Source organism: Manis javanica, chromosome 6 (genome assembly GCF_040802235.1).
Source record: "Manis javanica isolate MJ-LG chromosome 6, MJ_LKY, whole genome shotgun sequence".
NCBI classification, from domain to species: domain Eukaryota; kingdom Metazoa; phylum Chordata; class Mammalia; order Pholidota; family Manidae; genus Manis; species Manis javanica.
Genome location: NC_133161.1, coordinates 6235362 through 6252991, shown reverse-complemented (window position 1 = coordinate 6252991; position 17630 = coordinate 6235362). Strand labels below are relative to the sequence as shown.

General features: G+C 46.6%; 1 protein-coding gene across 2 annotated transcripts in view; it reads right to left on the bottom strand.

Annotated features, from left to right (window-relative positions):
* Positions 1 to 1347: 1347 nt before the first annotated feature.
* Positions 1348 to 17630, bottom strand: part of ZNF777 (zinc finger protein 777) — a 26599-nt gene continuing 10316 nt past the window's right edge. For both annotated transcript variants that reach the window (XM_036999356.2, XM_036999355.2), the window contains exons 5-6: positions 6018 to 6269; positions 1348 to 2908 (exon numbers count right to left, since the gene is read on the bottom strand). In XM_036999356.2, the coding sequence (XP_036855251.1) occupies positions 1752 to 2908; positions 6018 to 6269 (1409 nt within the window). In that variant the 3' untranslated portion in view covers positions 1348 to 1751. The remainder of the gene's footprint in view (positions 2909 to 6017; positions 6270 to 17630) is intronic.

Sequence of the window (17630 nt, the reverse complement as noted above, 5' to 3'; positions counted from 1 at the left end):
AATCTTTTTTACCTTGCTTTCTACACAAGCCTTGCTGCAGTCGGTGACTTTAATCAATCCCTGGAGCCCACTTTCCATACCCCTACCTTGTAGAATACCCCCGCCTAGAAGGCCTTCCTCGGTCCTCCCATCCATGGACCTCTCCCAGCTGGCAGATGTGCTGGGATTCCGCCTGCATGGAGGAGCTGCCCTCCCACCCGCAGGCCCCTCCTGTGGCCAGCAGAGCACGTCACGGGCTCGAGGCCTACTGCACACCGCGCACCAGCCTGCTGTCCTGGATCTGCCTCCCGTGCAGCCCGTCCCGCACACTAGGCTGGTGTCTCCAGCCCCCACGCCAGTCCTGGCCTCGGGCCCTCCTCTGGCTGCCTGCTGTGATGTCCAACCATCCTCAAAACGTTTTCCGAGTAAACTGAGGCCATATGCTTTCAAATGTGGGATCATGGGCACCCCTTCCCTCTCTGTACCTCAGCTTATGCAACTTTATGAAGGAGAGGAGGGGGTTGACTTCAGAGCCAGTGATGGGTCACCTCCCTCAAACTTCCTTTTCTGAGCCCCCTCAGTCTCCTGTATCCTCCTCTCCACCCCCAGACTCACAGAGTCGGCCTCCCTCAGCAGCTCTAGCCTGTCGGCAGAAGCTGACGTCCCCCAGGTACGGGCAGAGCAGGGCACTCTGCTAGCCTCCATGAGCTGTCCCTTCGAACTGCCTGAATTCTCTCTGGTTCACTGCCAAGCCCACAGCAGAGTGAGAGGAAAGTGCTGTGGGCAGGTTTCTCTTTGTACCCCTCACTGGGAGGCCATTGGAAATGCGTGAATGCCCAGCAAAAGGTGGGTGCACTCGTGCATCTACAAACCTGAAGAGAACAGCTCTGGTGTGACTACAAATAAAAAATATTCTGACTGGTGCCTTTTGTGTGGTTTCCCCAACAACTGGCACCAGGGACTCTGCACCCCTTCCCTACCCATCCCTGAGCCCCTGGCCATGCTTGATCCTGAGAGAAGCACCCAACTTTTGTCACAGGATCCCCTTTCCAGTCCATTCCAAACCTTCACTTTCCCCGATCAGTCAGCTGGAATCCACTCTGTCCTGAACTCCCAGGCCCACCACACCGGGGCAAAGGCGGGGTCTACAGCCAGGAGCTTCTACCCTCCCGAGACTCAGTCCCTATTTCCAGCCCGGCAGTCCTGTCTCTCCCTCTCCATTTACAACCGGCGGCACCCAACATAAGGAATGAGCGCACAGAAGGGGCTGAATGGGGCCTGTCAACAGGCACTAGGCACATGTCCCTCGGCCACCTTCTCAACCCCTCCCCTTCAAAACCAAACAAAAACGGCAAACAGGAAACGCTCGTCTTTTAAAAATTACTCTATTATTATCAAATAGAACCACAGTATCCAAAAGGTAATTTATAAAGTTCTATCCCCAACTAAGTGGCCCTGAACCGCCCCTCCGAGTGGCCGGCGGCCAAATCACTCCCCCCGTGCTGATTGGTTTCATCCATTTTATTGTCAAGGAAATTAACAGCCCGAAGGGGTTCCCCAGGTCCGCGCTCTACCCCCCGGGGCCCGGTAAACACGGCAGCGGGCGACCTGGTCTCACTACCCCCGTGTCCGTGGGAGGAGGGACGAAAGGAGAGGGGGGGCTCACAGCAAAGGGGCTGGGGGGCGCCCCGCCTGCTGGCCTCGGCCCCGCGGTGGCCAGGCGGGTAGGCGTCAGGCCGACTGGGCCGCGGCGGCGGCGGCGGCGGGCGCGCTCACTCGCCCGTGTGGGTCCGCAGGTGGTACTTGAGCGACTGCTTGTAGCGGAAGCACTTGGCGCAGTGCGTGCAGGGGTAGGGCCGCTCGCCCGTGTGCGCGCGCTGGTGCTCCAGCAGGTGGTGCTTCTGTGTGAAGCGCTTACCGCACTCGGCGCAATGGTAGGGCCGCTCGCCCGTGTGGATGCGCCGGTGCTCCAGCAGGTGGTGCTTGCGGATGAAGCTCTTGCCGCACTCGGGGCAGGCGTGCGGGCGCTCGCGGGAGTGCACGCGGCAGTGGTTGGTGAGCTTGGACTTCTCGCTGAAGCTCTTCTCGCACTCGGGGCACTTGAAGGGCCGCTCGCCCGTGTGAGTCCGCTGGTGGCGCAGCAGGTGCGATGGGCGGCTGAAACTCTTGCCGCAGAGGCTGCAGATGAAAGAGACCTCGTGCTTGCCCGCGTGCACGCGCTGGTGGATCACCAGGCTGATGTGCAGGCGGAAGCTCTTCTTGCACTCGGGGCACGTGTAGGGCCGCTCGCCCGTGTGCGTGATCTGGTGCTTGGTCAGGCTCGACTTGTGGCTGAAGCTGCTGTCGCACTCGGGGCACTTGTAGGGCTTGGGGCCGCCGCCGCCACTGCCCGAGCTGGGCGACTTGGGGCGCGGCTTGAGCGCGTGCTTCGGGGCGAAGCCGGGCCCGCGCTCCGGCGACACGTAGCCGCCGCGGACGCGGTGGATGCGCTGGTGCAGCGTGAGCTGCTGCTTGTGCCGGAAGCTGACCTCGCACTCGCCGCACTCGTAGGGCCCCTCCTTGATGTGGTTGCGCTGGTGGATGATGAGGTTGATCTTCAGCCGGAAGCTCTTGCCGCACTCCATGCAAGTGAAGGGCCGCTCGCCGCGCCTGTTGCGCTGCTGCTGGCTGGCCGCGCCCCGGCCCTCGCTCAGGTGCCGCTCCCCGTGGGCTGCGGGCACCAGCCTCTTCACCGCCGGGTTCCCCAGCTGCAGGGCAGGGGGGCTCTCCTCGCCCCCGGGGGACAGCCCCCCCGGCAGCGGGGTCTGGTACATGCTGGCCTCGTACCTGCCGGACAGCTGCCCGAGGGTCTGCAGGTGCTGTGGCAGCTCGTCCTCGTCGTCATCCTCCTCCTCCTCGTCCTGCTCCTCCGTCTTGATCACGATCCCCTCTGCTCCGGGGACAGGGAGAGAGACACAGATGTCAGCCGAGGCCTGGCGCCCCTGACCCTGACGCACATGAGCATCGCTGCATCCTCACTGCAAGCGGGGCACAGCTGCTCTGGGCCCCGATCCTCTTGGGAAAGCACCCCTCTCCGCCCTCTGCTGCCGCGGCCCCTCCTCAGGCTGGGCTGGGGCGCGAGCGCGGACCTGACACGGGCCAGTTGGAGCCCTCTCTTGGAACTGCGGCTGTGCCACCTCCCGGGGCTGCTGGTGAGCAGCGGGCAGCAGGAGATAAGCAACCCGGCAGGCAGAGCCCTCCTGGAAGGTGCCCAGACCCAGGGCGCCCGAGGTTGGCATGCTGGTGGGCCTGCCAATGATCTGAGCCGCCGACACCCCTTTTTCATTTAAGCTACTTAAGGGTTGGGACACTACCACCTGCACCAAAAGGCTCTGGACCCATCACATTCTCCACCTCTCCTCCCCCACGATCTCTGGCACCTGTACCCTGCTCAGCCTCACTGGTCTGACTCTTCCCTGAACTCCCTTGGAGGTTCCTCCCTGGCCATTTCTCCTCCCCTCCATGTCTGAAAATCGTGCCCATCGTTCAACACTCAGCTCCATTCCTGTCTCCTGCCTTGAACCTCCCTTGATGGTTCCAACCTGCAGCCCCTCCTGAGCTCGCAGCACATGGACCAGAACCTCAGCCTTCTGCGGCACCTCACCTGCACAGTGGGTGACTCACCTGCATGGTCTCTAGCAACCCTGAAGCTGGGGTCGGGATTCTCTTGGCCTTTATCACAGGCTCTGGTGTGCAGTGCCACACACATGGTAAGTGTCCCACGAACACCCCACCTGCTGGATGTCCTCCCCCTTCCCCACCCTCTACCCTAGTCCAGCCCGGCCCTTTAGGACCTAAGATGTTAGCTACCATACAGTGTCCCGCAAGTCTGAATTTTCTCAAATGTCTTGTACTTTTTTGGCGCTCTTTAAACACTGTTAATTGGGGAACTCTATTTTTAGTCAGTGACTTTGTGTCAGTGACGAGAAAGTCATTCACTTCTCTGAACCCACCTGTGAGATGGAAGATGCAATAATAGTCTGCATTTGTGGAATTCTTAAGAGCACCCAAAGAGAGCTTTTTCAGAGCATGTTACACCTGTTCTCTTTTCATATTCACAGTATCTTCTTACAGGATACCCCATTTCACTGACATGGGGCATCTGGGTCCTGAGATATATTTCCAAATAAAGTCAGTCAGGCCTTTACAATAAAGAGCTTGCAATTTAGGGACATCTAGTCTACCCCATAACTGACGGGGGACCTGGAGCTGCCAGTGGCCTGGCCAAGGTCCGGTAAGTTAGTGACTGCTAGGCCCAAGTGCTTTCCAGTCCTCCTCTGAGCCCAGTAAACGACAGGGTTACATTTAGAACACAGGTGTGCCGAATCCCAGCTTAGGCCTCTCATGAGATGGTGCTGCCTTGGTACTGCTAATAGTCTCAGCAGGAAGTAACCCAGAACATTCTTGGAACACGGTGCTTAAAAGATCCGGAAGGAGGAAGCAGCTTCAGAGATTGGAAACTGATTGCCTTAGTGTTTATCCTGAAAATAAGGGCTGTTTATGAAAGACAGAGAGGGAAATAAGGGCCCGGGAAGACTTTAACTCTCCTTGACTAAGTTGTTTTTTTATTAATGAAATAAGAATGAAACATCTGGCCCTAAACTTCAGGATTCAAAATCCCAAAGTGCTGTTTGTTTTTTTTCCAAGGTTCTACTAGAATTAATGGACTGTTAAAGGGCAATCTGGAATTTCTGTTATGAAGCTCCAATTTAGCATATACTCACAATTTGCCTTGCATCTTTCACTATTCTTTTATGAAAGACACTCTGGTGTATTAAAAAGATTTGTGGAATATATCATATAATTATTTAAAAATAAGGAGTCAGATCCACATCTTTGACCAAGAAGGATGTTCATGGTATTTTGCTACGAAGTGCAAAAAGGCAAAGTGCAAAGGAATCATCTACAGATAAAATGAGAAAACTGATGTGTCCCTGATCATTCTTACGTCACACTAGAAGCCTCAACAGCCTTAAAGATTTCAACCCTTGGAGAGCACGTTTTTAAAAATAACCAGTTGTATTGTCAGTTGGTTAAAAAAATCATCAACATAATACTTTTAATAACCCAAATAAAATGGGTAGGATACACTTCTAAGAATAAATTAGTCTGATATGATGGGTAATGACTCTTCTGCACATAAAACACCCAAACAAAAACCAAAATCCAAGTGAGTTCTACCAAATCTTCAAGGAACACAATTTCTCTCTCTCACTTTTTTTTTCAGAATATAGGAAGAGCAAAAACTTTCTATTTCAGTTGATACGTCTAAACTTGTTTTCAAAACTAGATGAGGATGATTTAAGAAAAACTCAGCTTCATTTATGAATGTGGTTGTAAACTCCCAAGTAAACTCGTTGCTAGTTAAGCCTAACTGTGTATTTTAAAATTGCACCATGACGATAAGGTCGGGCTTTTCTCAGGACTGTAAGGACGGCTCAGGATCAGAAAACTGACCACAAGAGAAGCCCCAGGATCAGGCCGCTGCAAGCCCACTTCCATACTGTGCTCCTCGTGCTCACACAAGCGGCAGGAGTGTGCAGAATGTGACCCTGAGATTATGTAATTTAAAAAGATGCCTAGATTCTACCCAGAAAAGACAAATCAGTTGGTTATTTTAAAAAACATGCTCTCCAAGGGTTGAGATCTTTTAAGTCTGCTGAGGCTTCTAGTGTGACATAAGAATGATCAAGGACACATCAGGATCAAAATCTTGTGCCACTATGTTGTGACCTTGGGCAACTGATCTGACCTTCTCTGCCTGGTGAAGGAGGGGGGTTGGGCAGATGATCTCCAAGTCCCTGTGGGTCTTCGTCTGACCTAGTCTTTGGCTGTAATACCTTATTTCTTAGCCCCAATGGGTTCTTATAAATCCTGAAGCCATGCTTGGGGTTCTGTCCACCCATCAGTGTCAAACTACCTCTCCGAAGGGAGTTGCCCGCCAGGCCGGGACCTGCCTGCAGCCTCTCTTCCCCAGCCCCCACCTGCCCCTCACTGACCTGTGCAGTTTCTCTGCTGCACCAGCATCTGTTTGAGCTCGCTGAACTCGCTGGAGCCCTCCGTGGACTCCTCCAATGTGTTTTCCTGCTCCTGCATGTCCAGGTCTGGCTGCTCTCCACACGGGTCACCCAGCTCCGAGTCCTGAAAGCCGTGCTCTTCCACCTGCCCCATCAGGGGCTCCGGCGTCTCCAAATTTTCCGAGCCTTCGTCATTAGTTTGCACCTCGATCTTAATCACGATCCCATCGTGTGCTGAGAGGTCAGGAGGGGTAGGTGGGGAGAACAAAGAATCAAAATATGTTCATTCCACCTGCCAAGGTTTCTGCAGCCCTAGAATTTACACTGCAAAAATTCTCATTTCAGGACCCTGAAGAAATAGAATATGAATTGGCAGTGAGTAGATACAGACTTTTCTGGACATTTTGTAGTCCTGAACATCAGTACAAACTGGATTAAAGTTAATACATATATGCAGAACTTTTTTTTGTGTCCCATTTTAAAAATAGTATTTTAAAAAGAAATCCTAATTCCCTTTGCCAGGTTAGGCCAGCCAGTTACCAGACAGCTCCTCTGTCTCCCTCACCATCAGGATGAATAAAGGAAAGGCTTGCCGCCTCCTCCCCACCTGCACCTGTCAGTCCCCACCCGGCCAGGTGTGCGCCACCGACAGACGCAACACCCAGCCCCCTCCTTGCCCACGTTCACAAGCATGCACGCGTGTACAACGGTGCTTTGGGGTTGTTTTTACTTAAACAGCATCTGATTACACACACTGTCCTGAGCATTTTTAAGACTTGTCTACAGGTGTATGGGTGAATTTCAAATGTCATTACACACATATCATTTACCTAAATGGGATCACAGCACACATTTCTGCTTTTAGTGCAGCATTTGTCCCCTGGCCTTGCCCTTCGCCTGACTTCCCATTCACAGATGTGCCTTCCAGGCAACTCCCTGGAACTTGGCATTTCCCCATATGTTTATGTAGTTATATATTACAACACATTTACATTGATGTTTTCATTTTCTGGCCATTGGTTCTAAAAAACTAAAATTGCCTTAAATATAGTCCTTTGTGTTCCTTTTCCCACTCAAGTATCTTGTAGAAATCCCCTCAAACCAGTTTCTACGGGGCCAATGCATTTCCTTTTCAATGCGCTACACATTCCACAGTGAGAAAGTCCTGTGATGAGCCGAACCATCCCTTCCTGGAGGATTCATTTTGGTCCGTCTTCTGCCACGGTGAACTATACTGCGGTAAACACTTGTTTATTTGTACCTCTGACTATAAAATGGGTTTATTTCTGCGAGTCCCAGGAATAGGAAGGCAGAGCCAAAAGGTGTCCGTATTTTTATTTCTGATAAATGTCATCAGACTGCTTTTCTACAAGGCTGTGACAATTCCTATTTCTCTCAACTGCACAAGCACACACTGTCCCCCCACATCCCCACCTGTGACAGACACACTGCTCTTTAACATTTCCTCAGTCCCATGGGTATATAATGGTAACTTGCTGATACTTTAATTCTACTTCCCTGATGAGAGTAACTTTATTTATTGGCCTTTTAGATTTGATTCTGTGTGAATTGTGTTCTATTCTTGTTAACTTGCCCTTGTTAACTTGTTATTAATGTAGGAATAAAAGGTAAGAATCCTTTTATTCCTACATTAAAAATAACCCATTGTTAAAATAATAAAAAAATAATAATAACCCATTGTTTTTTGTCAGCATTTCAAATACTTCCCCCAAATCTATCCTTTGTCTGTTGGCTTTTGTTACCTTTTATCATACAACTGTCTCAAAGTTTTCATCTTAAGTATGTCCCTCCTTCTTTTTATGGCTTCTGGGCTCTCTTAAAGAGGTTCTCCTCTGGCCCTAGATGGTTCATCTTTTCTCCTAGATTTTATTCCAAGGTTTTTATTGTTTTATCATTTACATTTACGGCTCTACTCCACCTGAAATTTATTTTTGTGTATAGTGTGAGGTAGGGGTTCAGCTTTATTTCCATCCATATGGGAAGAATTATGCCAGCGTAAGTCCACTTACAGGTTGAAAATCACTGTCAATTAAAGAAATCATAAATGTGTAATGCACAAACATAGTCAGTCATTCATTCAGTGAATGTCAACACATATTTACTGAGCACCAGCTGTGCCATGCGGTGTTCTGGTGGCTTGTGAACAAAACCGAGCTCTCATTCATCTTACATGAGGCAGTAGACACAACTAGTAAATCCTATGGCAGAAGTTGTTAAGTGCTGTGAAAAAAGAAAAGAAAGCAGGGAACCAGTGAGCAAAGCCAACAGTCCCTGCGGTGGGAAGCCTCCCCACTGCTCTCCCACCACCGCACCCAGCCATCATTCCCGGCCTCAGGCAGACCACACTGCTGAGAAAGACCAGCGATGCCGTCGGACCTAAACCGGGGTTCTCCCTCAGGCCTGGCAATCACCTCACTCCTGCTTGGGCGCAGAGCATACAGCAGCTTTCCTGTTCCCAGGTCGCGTTCCCCATGACCTTAACTGCAGAGCGTGGCTACTTTCTCTCACAACTGTCTCCAAAGATGTCTTCACCCAGTCTCCTTCCCACAAAAGAGGTAAGTCACTGGCGCTTAATCCTCAACTTGCTCCAGCTCTGGCTCAAGGCCACCACTCTGCCCCCCTTTCCTCTCGCCGAGCCCCCTGCCTGCTTCCCTGGCCCATTTTCCTCCACCAGACGCACCCTTTTCTTCTCTATCATCAACCCTCATCTCAGCACTAGATTCACAAGCACGACCATGACTCCAGCATCAGAAAAACATCTTCCCTTAAAATACTTTGCTTGCCTCCTCCCTAAAATAATTCTTTGGAACTATGTACCCCTTTGCATCTTTTTGAATAAACATATAAAATCCTTCAGTAACTGCAAAAGATATAATTTCTGGAATACTGTAAATATTGATAATTTAAAATAAACTTTTCCACCAGCTTTTAATGTTACCAATGGGATCTAGGAATCCTGTTTTAAACCCACCATTATTCACTTCAAATACATGAACAAGTTCTTTGAGAGTTGAAATTTTCTATCCCCACTTTGCCCACAGAATTTTATCCTAATAGAACGTATTTTTATGCTTAGAAGTATTTACTGATTACTTCATCTGCCACTCTGCCAGAAAATGTGTACATAAATTGAAAGAGTAATTTTGCTTCATTTCTAATAACCACAAGGCTGTTATTAATTTTTCTTCTCCTGGCTTAAGTTATCCTTAGTTATTATTACTGTAGAATGATAAACAATTACTTAAGACAGGAAACAAAAAACTTGTTGGAAATGTATCTCCTATAAGGATGGACAGGGATTTTTTCCCCCCAATTAATCCACTTATCTGAGAATGAATATTTTTACTGCATGAATGAGACAGAGTTCAGAACAAAATCTATTCCTATTTTTCATTTTCATAAATACAAGCATTGGGAAAGTTCATTTACATGGATATGTAGATGGGCTGGCAGGAGCTTTTTATGGAATCACCACTCAATTCTTTGAACTTCTTTGGAATTATAATGCTACGAAAGCTCGTGGTTAACATATCATCAAAAATTGTTTTTCATGACCTATTAGCTGACAACTTAATTAGGTTCTCTCTCAATTTTGTTGAAAGCAAAAGTATTGCAAACGATCTAACTTGCAAAAGAATTCGCCACAGGCCCCAGAGCAAAGCGCTTCTGGTCATGTACCCCAACATTCAAGACTGTCTCTGTCTTGTGACCCAGGGGGCTTTTTGTACTTCAGAGAAACACTCCATGATCAGAGAGGAATGGCGGGAGGGGCCTGTTCTTCTGTAAGAGCAGGAGACACAGGAGATGAGGAGCAGCATTACAGGGGCTGCCTGTGAGGTGCGTTCCTGCTGACGCACGTATGCCTGAGAACAGATGGACTAAGGGCTCGGCAACTGAGCCCTCAAAGCCGTCTGTGTTGCATACCTCTTGGAAGGTCTTGAACCCTCAAGGGCGTGGGTATTCCAGCTTGCAGACCACCGCCTCCCACCGTCAGCCCCTTACTACAGGACCCTGTTCTCCATCTCCACCAGACTTTTTAAATGCTCTCAGCTGGAAGAAACTGCTGGTCTCTGTTGCATTTAATTGTCCCTCAAAATGTGCAGTATTTACACATTTTCATGCTTCTCCCCCATTTGTTTAGACAGTAGGGATGCCAGCTGTTTCCCACCAGAAGGTCTCCCCGCCCCAAACAAATTTGAAAGAGTACTGACAACCAGATTGGATTTAGGAGTGATTTGTTCTCCTGTGTGAAAAATTAATCAAAGACACATATATTGTGGAAATATAGTTTCTGGCCAAAGGTAGCACTTCATACCAGTAGGAAAATGTTTTAAATAAATGGAGTGGAGACAACTGGCTTCCTAACTAGAAGAAAAAACCCAAAACTACCTTAACACGTCTCACATCAAGCTAAATTACTAATGGTCAAAAATTCGGACAAACAATGAAACCAGACTAGTATTAAAAAACACAACTCTGTTTCTCTCATACCCCCCCTCCTTTTTTAAACCACTTTGAGCTGAGGAATAGGCTATTCCTAGACCTTTGAGACGTCAAATATTCCTTTAGTGACTGGCCGATCAGTCATACCAAACATACTAAATGTGCCCAATACACATCAACTGTTATTTTTTGCAAAAGAATTTTTGTAGCTTTGCCTTGAGATTGTTTGGCAATAAGAAACTTATTTGTGCTTGGTTTTTAATCTCTGTAATCACATTTCTTCCTAAGAACTCATGAAATGGGAAAAATCTGTCCTACAAAAAGTCTGTTCATTTTCAGACCTATTAAATGTTTGTGAACATTAAATTTAGTAACTAGTGGAGGTGACAGAATGTTATATTTGTAGACACTTAAACATTTACTTGTATTCTGCCTTTTTTTTTTATGGAGTAAAGATATTGTACTTCAGGTTCCAAATATTTCTAGATTTTTGAAAAGCTCATAGGCCCAAGGCCTGTGATCATAACCTTTACTGAATGAAACTGGCTGCGTAAGTATTCCTACACTTTATATGAAACCCAGAAAATAAAAAGAAAATTACTAGTAAATCTGAATACACAAATTTAAAACTGATACATGGGAACACATAAAAACTTAAAACAGCTCTATCACACACATACAAATATACAAAAGTAAACCATCAACTTGGAAACACATCCATAGGGCAGATGAAAGCTAATATCCTTAATATTTAAAAAGCTTTTACAAATCAATAATAAAAAATAAATAATCTAAGAAGGATGAAAGGCAAAACAGAATTCATAAAATAAGACATTTTTGTGATCAATAAGAGTATGGAAATATGCTCAGCATCACTTTTACAGAAATTGAATGGAAATACCAAAATATTGTCTTTTCTACCCATCAGTTTGGCAAATAATAATAAAAAATAATAATAATACCCCCTATTATTGGCATGGGTGTGGGGAACAGGTAGTCTCATGCCGAATGAAGAAGTATAAATTGGCACAATTGTTTTGAAGGGCATTTGCTAAAATCTATTAAATTTTTTAATGGGTGTGTCCTTTGGCCCAGAAAATCTACTTCTAAGTAAGTTTCTTTCAGGGAAGTGCACAAAGACTTTCTTATGAAGGATCTTTAATGAAGCACTGAAAGTTGTAAATTTTCACTCTAAATGTACCTCAGTGGGAGTTTATTTAAATAAATTATGAAATCAATACAAATAATACTATAGTCTGCTATTAGAAAAAAGGATTTATATGTTATGACATGTAAAGATGTCAAAGATACTTTATTGAAAACAAGTTGCCAAACAATGTACTCCTATACTGTTTGTGTTTTTTTAAATGAGAATGTATTTATGTATTACTAATATAATTAAGACTGTGTGTTTCTGTATACACAAAAATTGGGAAGAATAAATGTTCTCTTGAGAGACAATTATGTGGGACTTCCACTCTATTTTTTCTTTTTGAATTATGCTGATGAAACTTCTGAGTTTTATTATAGAATAAAAACCAGTTGCTACATTAACTTTCTGTACCAGCCCAAAGCAAAGAAATGATGATTGACATGGGCTTTCCAATCCCCCCGTTGCACTTCCTGTTAGATCTTTAAAATTTTAGCAATTAAAAAACAAAATCTTGCTTTAAAAGTTACTTATGTGCATAGGCCAAGGGCTGAATAGTTCTTTAAAACTAGTTTTTGAAAAGGTGTCTTCCACCCCCACCCCTATTTCCTGCTCCCCAGAGGCAATCACTTCCAATTCTTCTAGCAATTCTTGCTGGATTAACATTGGGTTTACATTAGCAGATTAGGGATTATTATTTAAAATTGAATCATGCAGTATACTATAAGTACTTTTCTGTGCCTATAAACCTTTTTGCTTTCCCTGGAGCTAATATAAATCGGCTTCAAACTCTCCCCAACCCTGTTCCATGAACCTTTTCTCAGACTTTATGGGAATTTTTCAGTTTCCTCTACTTGAAGAAAATTTCCTGGGCCCTGGTGCTGCGCTCCAGTCCGACTGTCTCCAGGCACACGGCTATCTTTGTGGGCTCCCTTCGGCAGCTCCGGGGTTCCCTTCACCTCCCAACACCTTTCTGGGTTTACTTCCTCATTCTGGCAAAGCTCCCTCCACAGCTTGAGAAAAGGTGCATGGGAGACTGTGAACATCTCAAAATATCTCGATTTCACTCTCATAGTTAATTAGAATAGTCTGGCTAGATATCAAATTCTGGAATGGCTAGAAGATTATTTCCTAAATTTAAAATGTGAAGAATTTTAAAGGCATTGCTCTGTGTCTTATTGCTTCCAATACTGTTGATAACTCCAAACCATCCTAATTCTTGTTCCTATGAATGAACCTGTTTTTTCTCTCTGGAAGCCTGTAGGATCTCCTTTGTCCGCAAGTCTCTGAAATTTCTTGCTGAACTACTGAAGACGGGGGTCTGTTTTCATGCATTCTTCCGACTAGCTGGTGGGCTCTTTCAGTCTGGAAAGCTGTGTCTTCCAGGGCTGACATGGGCTTTCCAACCTCCCCACTGAACTTTCTGTTAGATCTTTAAAATTTTGACAAGTAAAAAAAAAATCTTGCTTGAATTTTTCTTGAATTATTTCATTGCTTATTCCCTTGTCCCTGTTTTTTCTGGTTTTTTTTTTCTTCCTGGTATTCCTATTATCTGGATGTTGGACTTCCAACCTTTAACTTTCTTATTCTTTCCCTATTTTCTGTCTTTTTCCTCTATTTTCTGGGAAGTGTGCTCAATTATACCTTCCAACATGGCTACTGAACTATTTATTTGTATTATTGTATTTTTAGTTTCCAAGAGTTCCTTTCTATTATTTTTAAAATAAGCATTACACTTTTGTATCACAGATCATTCACTCCTTTTACCTAAGGAATATTAAAAAATATATATATATGGTATATACCTATATTTATATAGATGTGTATCTATGCATTTAACCCTACTTTTTTCCCCTCTCTGCATGGTGTCTGTAGCCTTGAAATTTACTTTTCCACTTTTTTTTCTGTTGGTCTCTATATTAGAGGCTTTTCCAAAATGTCTCATGGTTCTTGGTTGTCCGTTTAGATTTAAACACAGAATAAGAGAATTTAAAGTTTGGTGCATTCAGGTAGAGCTTGCTAACAATGGGTTTCCCAGTAGGATGATATGACTAGTTCGTCTCAGTGGGAAACGTCTTGGGTGGGTCCCAAAAGTCTCCAGATAAGACTCTTCCAATATCCTGCTCTGAGGTTTTAATTCTGGATGTCAGCACCGTTGTGGGAGTCAAATTAGGGAAGAGGCTGTAGATCTCAATACTTGCACGTCAACTTTCACTTAGCCCCATGTTTGCAACGTGGTGCCCCACCCTCAACGGTGCCCGGTGTCTATGTTCACAGACCCTCTTTTTTGCCCTCTCCAGTGAGCCTTGGTCACCTGCCGGGGCTGGGAGAGGCCAATGCCAGTTGTAGGGATTGGGGAAAGCGGTAGTGTTTAAATGTCCCTTTATAAGATGTTCAGCTAATCCTCTGTTTTTAGTCTCACCTTCACCCCCAATTCCAAAGACACCTACAGTCTGTGGTACTGCAGACTCCAGAGTTTTGAGTAGGTGGGGGTGGGGGTGGAGTGAAAACTGGGTTCTCCTCAGCTTTCTTTCCTATTACCAATTTCTAAACCAGGAATTGCCCAGCCATCTATTTTCAGGCTTTCAATTTTTGGTTGTGGTTGTCTCTTTGCCCATTTCTTTTAAAAGTCCCTTTACTCTTGTTTTAGGGGAGTTTGGGAAGTAGGAGTAAACATCTGTTCAATCTGCCATCCTTAACTTGAAGTCTTTGTCCATATGTTTGTTATTATTATTTTTACTCAATAATATATGCTCACTACAAAGCATAGAGAAATATAATTTTGGTACGGTTCCATTCAATGTTCTTCTATCTTTTATTCACATTGTTGACTTCATATTGTATTTACGTTTTCTACTTCTACATTATTAACCCCCCCTATCAACAGGTTCATTCCCATCAACATTCCAAACAGGCTTTAGTGAACCCCATCTCAAGCACACAGGACCAACCCCGTATTGCTGCCCCGTATTTCCACTCCCCACTCCCTGCTAAACTCGAACAACTGATGTGTCTGTCCCTCCCCATTTCCTCACTTCCCACTCACTCCTCACCGACTCTCGCAGGCTTCCACCCCTCCCCACCACCACCATCTCTCGTGCGAAGCTCACTCACGTTCCCAATTTGCAGATCCACCAGACACGCCTTCCTAAACCGCACTGCAGATTCAGTGCCGCTGACCACACCCCCTCGTTCTGGAAACACTCCTCTTGAAATACCCAATGATGCACGATGCTAATTTTTGCTGCCTTTCTGCTCCTCCTCCTGTTTCCTTCGCTTCCTCTCATTCCTGTTTTTCTCAAACCTAACAACAAAAATTCCCAACCGTGGCTGCTCATGAGAATCATCCTTGGAGGCTCTTAGAAAATACCAACACCCATGCCCCACCCCGACCAAAATATTCCAGATCTCCAAAGCTGCTCTACAAGGCCCGGCCCGTGCTCTCCCCGCCCCCTCGGCAGCCTGCGGGAGCTCGCCCGGCCTGTGGTGCCAATGCGCAGGGGTCCGACTCCAGCTCAGATCTTTTTTGAACTCCAGGCTCCTTTATTCAGCTGCCTTCTCAACACCTTGTCCTTGAGGCCTCATGGAGACCTCGGACCTAACGTGCTGCTGTCATTTCTCAGACCTAAACTCCCTTTTGTCCTCCACCTGCTCTCTTACTCAAGTCACAGGCCTGGGAGTCACCCTCAGCACCTCCATCTCCTTCACGCTCCTCATCCGCAATCACACAGTCCTTTCCAGGCCTGGGCCCCAACACAGCTCACAAACACCTGCTCCTCTCCCTGGGCCATGCTGAAGTCTCCCACCTGGACCACAGTAAGAGCCTCCGCCTGTTCTCCCAGCCCCGGTCTCTCCTCCGAGCAACTGCAACTCCTATCGTTCTTTAGGCTGCCACTAAAAATCCCACTTCCTCAAAGAGGCCTTTTTGAATCTCCCAATCTCAGTAAGGTCTTCCACGCTTTATGTCTCCCAGGCCTGATGCTTGTCTTCACACACTATCACGGTGACTGTATTTCTATATATGTGGGGCATTTTGGTTGATGACATAAGGCTCTTGACATAGGCCCTGGCATAAACATCTGATGATCTAAATAATAAGCCTACAATGAAGCTTACGGTATAAAAACTCTTCATGATTTTAGTGGCTGTATAATAGTCCATCATAATGTTGTATTTAATCCATATTTTGGATTCTTTTCCATACTATAAACTCTCAAAAAGGAAATTATTAAGTATATGAACATTTTAAATATTTAAAACACTTTAAGACTACAAAATACCAAACTGCTTTTTTAAAAGACTGGAACTACATACGACGTATGAGAACTTGGATTCCAGCCATGCCATTCGGTTTGTCTGCTTCACTCTGCTCATTTATTACATGGAATGGTATCTGGCTTCTCTAAGCCTCCATGGCCACCCTTACAGGACCAGGAAAGGAAGCCCATGCTCCCAGTATTTTGAGAGTTGGGTCGGTATCTGAATCACCTTTGGATCTCCTTGGCCTTAGGGATCCATACCATAAATAATAGTTTATTGAATGGATTTACTGAGCCAGGTCATAAAACTGTTAACGTTCGGTGTATTTGCAAATATGAAAATGCTCAATTTTCTAGCCTTTCCCACACACGTGGGTCTGGCTTCGTGGTCACCCTCCTATGGGAAAATCCAGTGAACTCACGGGTTACAGCTCATGTGCTGGGGGCTGATCACTGCACATTCACAGAACCACCCTGCTATCCAGAGGCCAAGCTTTTGGGTCACACAGAGGCGTAAGTTCGAGGCCAGCCCTCTGGGGCAGTGGTTCCCATGTCCTCCTGTCCTCCAGCCAGTCCAGGCTCCAAGTGGCTGGAGATGGACAGTGGAACAAATGGCACATGCCAGCCTCACAAGGTGGCCTCTGTGAGGCTGGTCTCCCCATGGAGGCTCAGCTGCAGACATGTGTGTGCCAGAACAAACCCGGCCTGGGGCAGAGTGGGCAGGGCTATCTGTTTTTTTTTTTATTCTGGCCCCACGCTGTTGGCAGGCCCATCCATGATGGCAGTGTGAACGGGCAGCGGCAGGGAGGGGACTGACGCTCTCATCCTAGAGCTTCTAAGATGCTAGAAGAGTAGCACCTGGACCACAAACCCACTGAAACATCAGACTGGATTTCAGGATTTTTACCACAAATTGCCTCTCCCATATTCTCATTCTTTGCCTCCCACACTTGCTTTCTTATTCCTCCTACTTTGAATCTCTCTATTCCCACTTGACCGTTGTTTTGGACGGAGCCCCTCAAGCCTTTCAGATCCAGGCTTCTCTTCCTCCAGTCAGCACGCCACCTGCCACACTTTGTCCCCAGCTCCCCATTCTCATCTACTTTTGAACCCATGTTTTTTGTCTGACAGAAATAATTCAGGATCAGCCTCTCCCCTCACTTTAAATCTCTAGAACGTAAAGATCCTGGATCCTCTGAAACAGGCCAGCACTTATTCTCCCTCAGGGCCCTGTCTCTTTGGTAAGTAACCTTTGCTCTTAGTCCACAGGGCTGATGTCACTCAGTATGTTTCTGGACCTCCTCTTGGGAGCCAGTTTATAGGTCCCAGAATCAGTGACATTATTTCACAACAAGAAGCTGGCTGTTTGCCTGTGTTCCACACCAACTCCTTTCAGGTTCCTGGACCCATTTCCAATGTGTGTGTTCCCACACACGTCACAGGCGATTCTTGAGCACCGAGAGAGTGCCGAGAACTCGATTCTGATGCTATCTGCCCAGAGACAGCACCAGATTCCCTAGGTTAACTAAGGGCTCCATCCCACAATGGAGGTTCCAGCCCCTGGCCCCCACACCCGACTCCAGATGCCAACTGCAAGCCCGGGGCTGTTACATGTGCTTCTGACCCACCAGCTACAGAGTGGAAGTGCCCATGGTCTCCCCCTTGGGCTCCATTAATTTGCTAGAGTGGATCACATGTCCCAAATAAAGGAGCTTCTGTCCT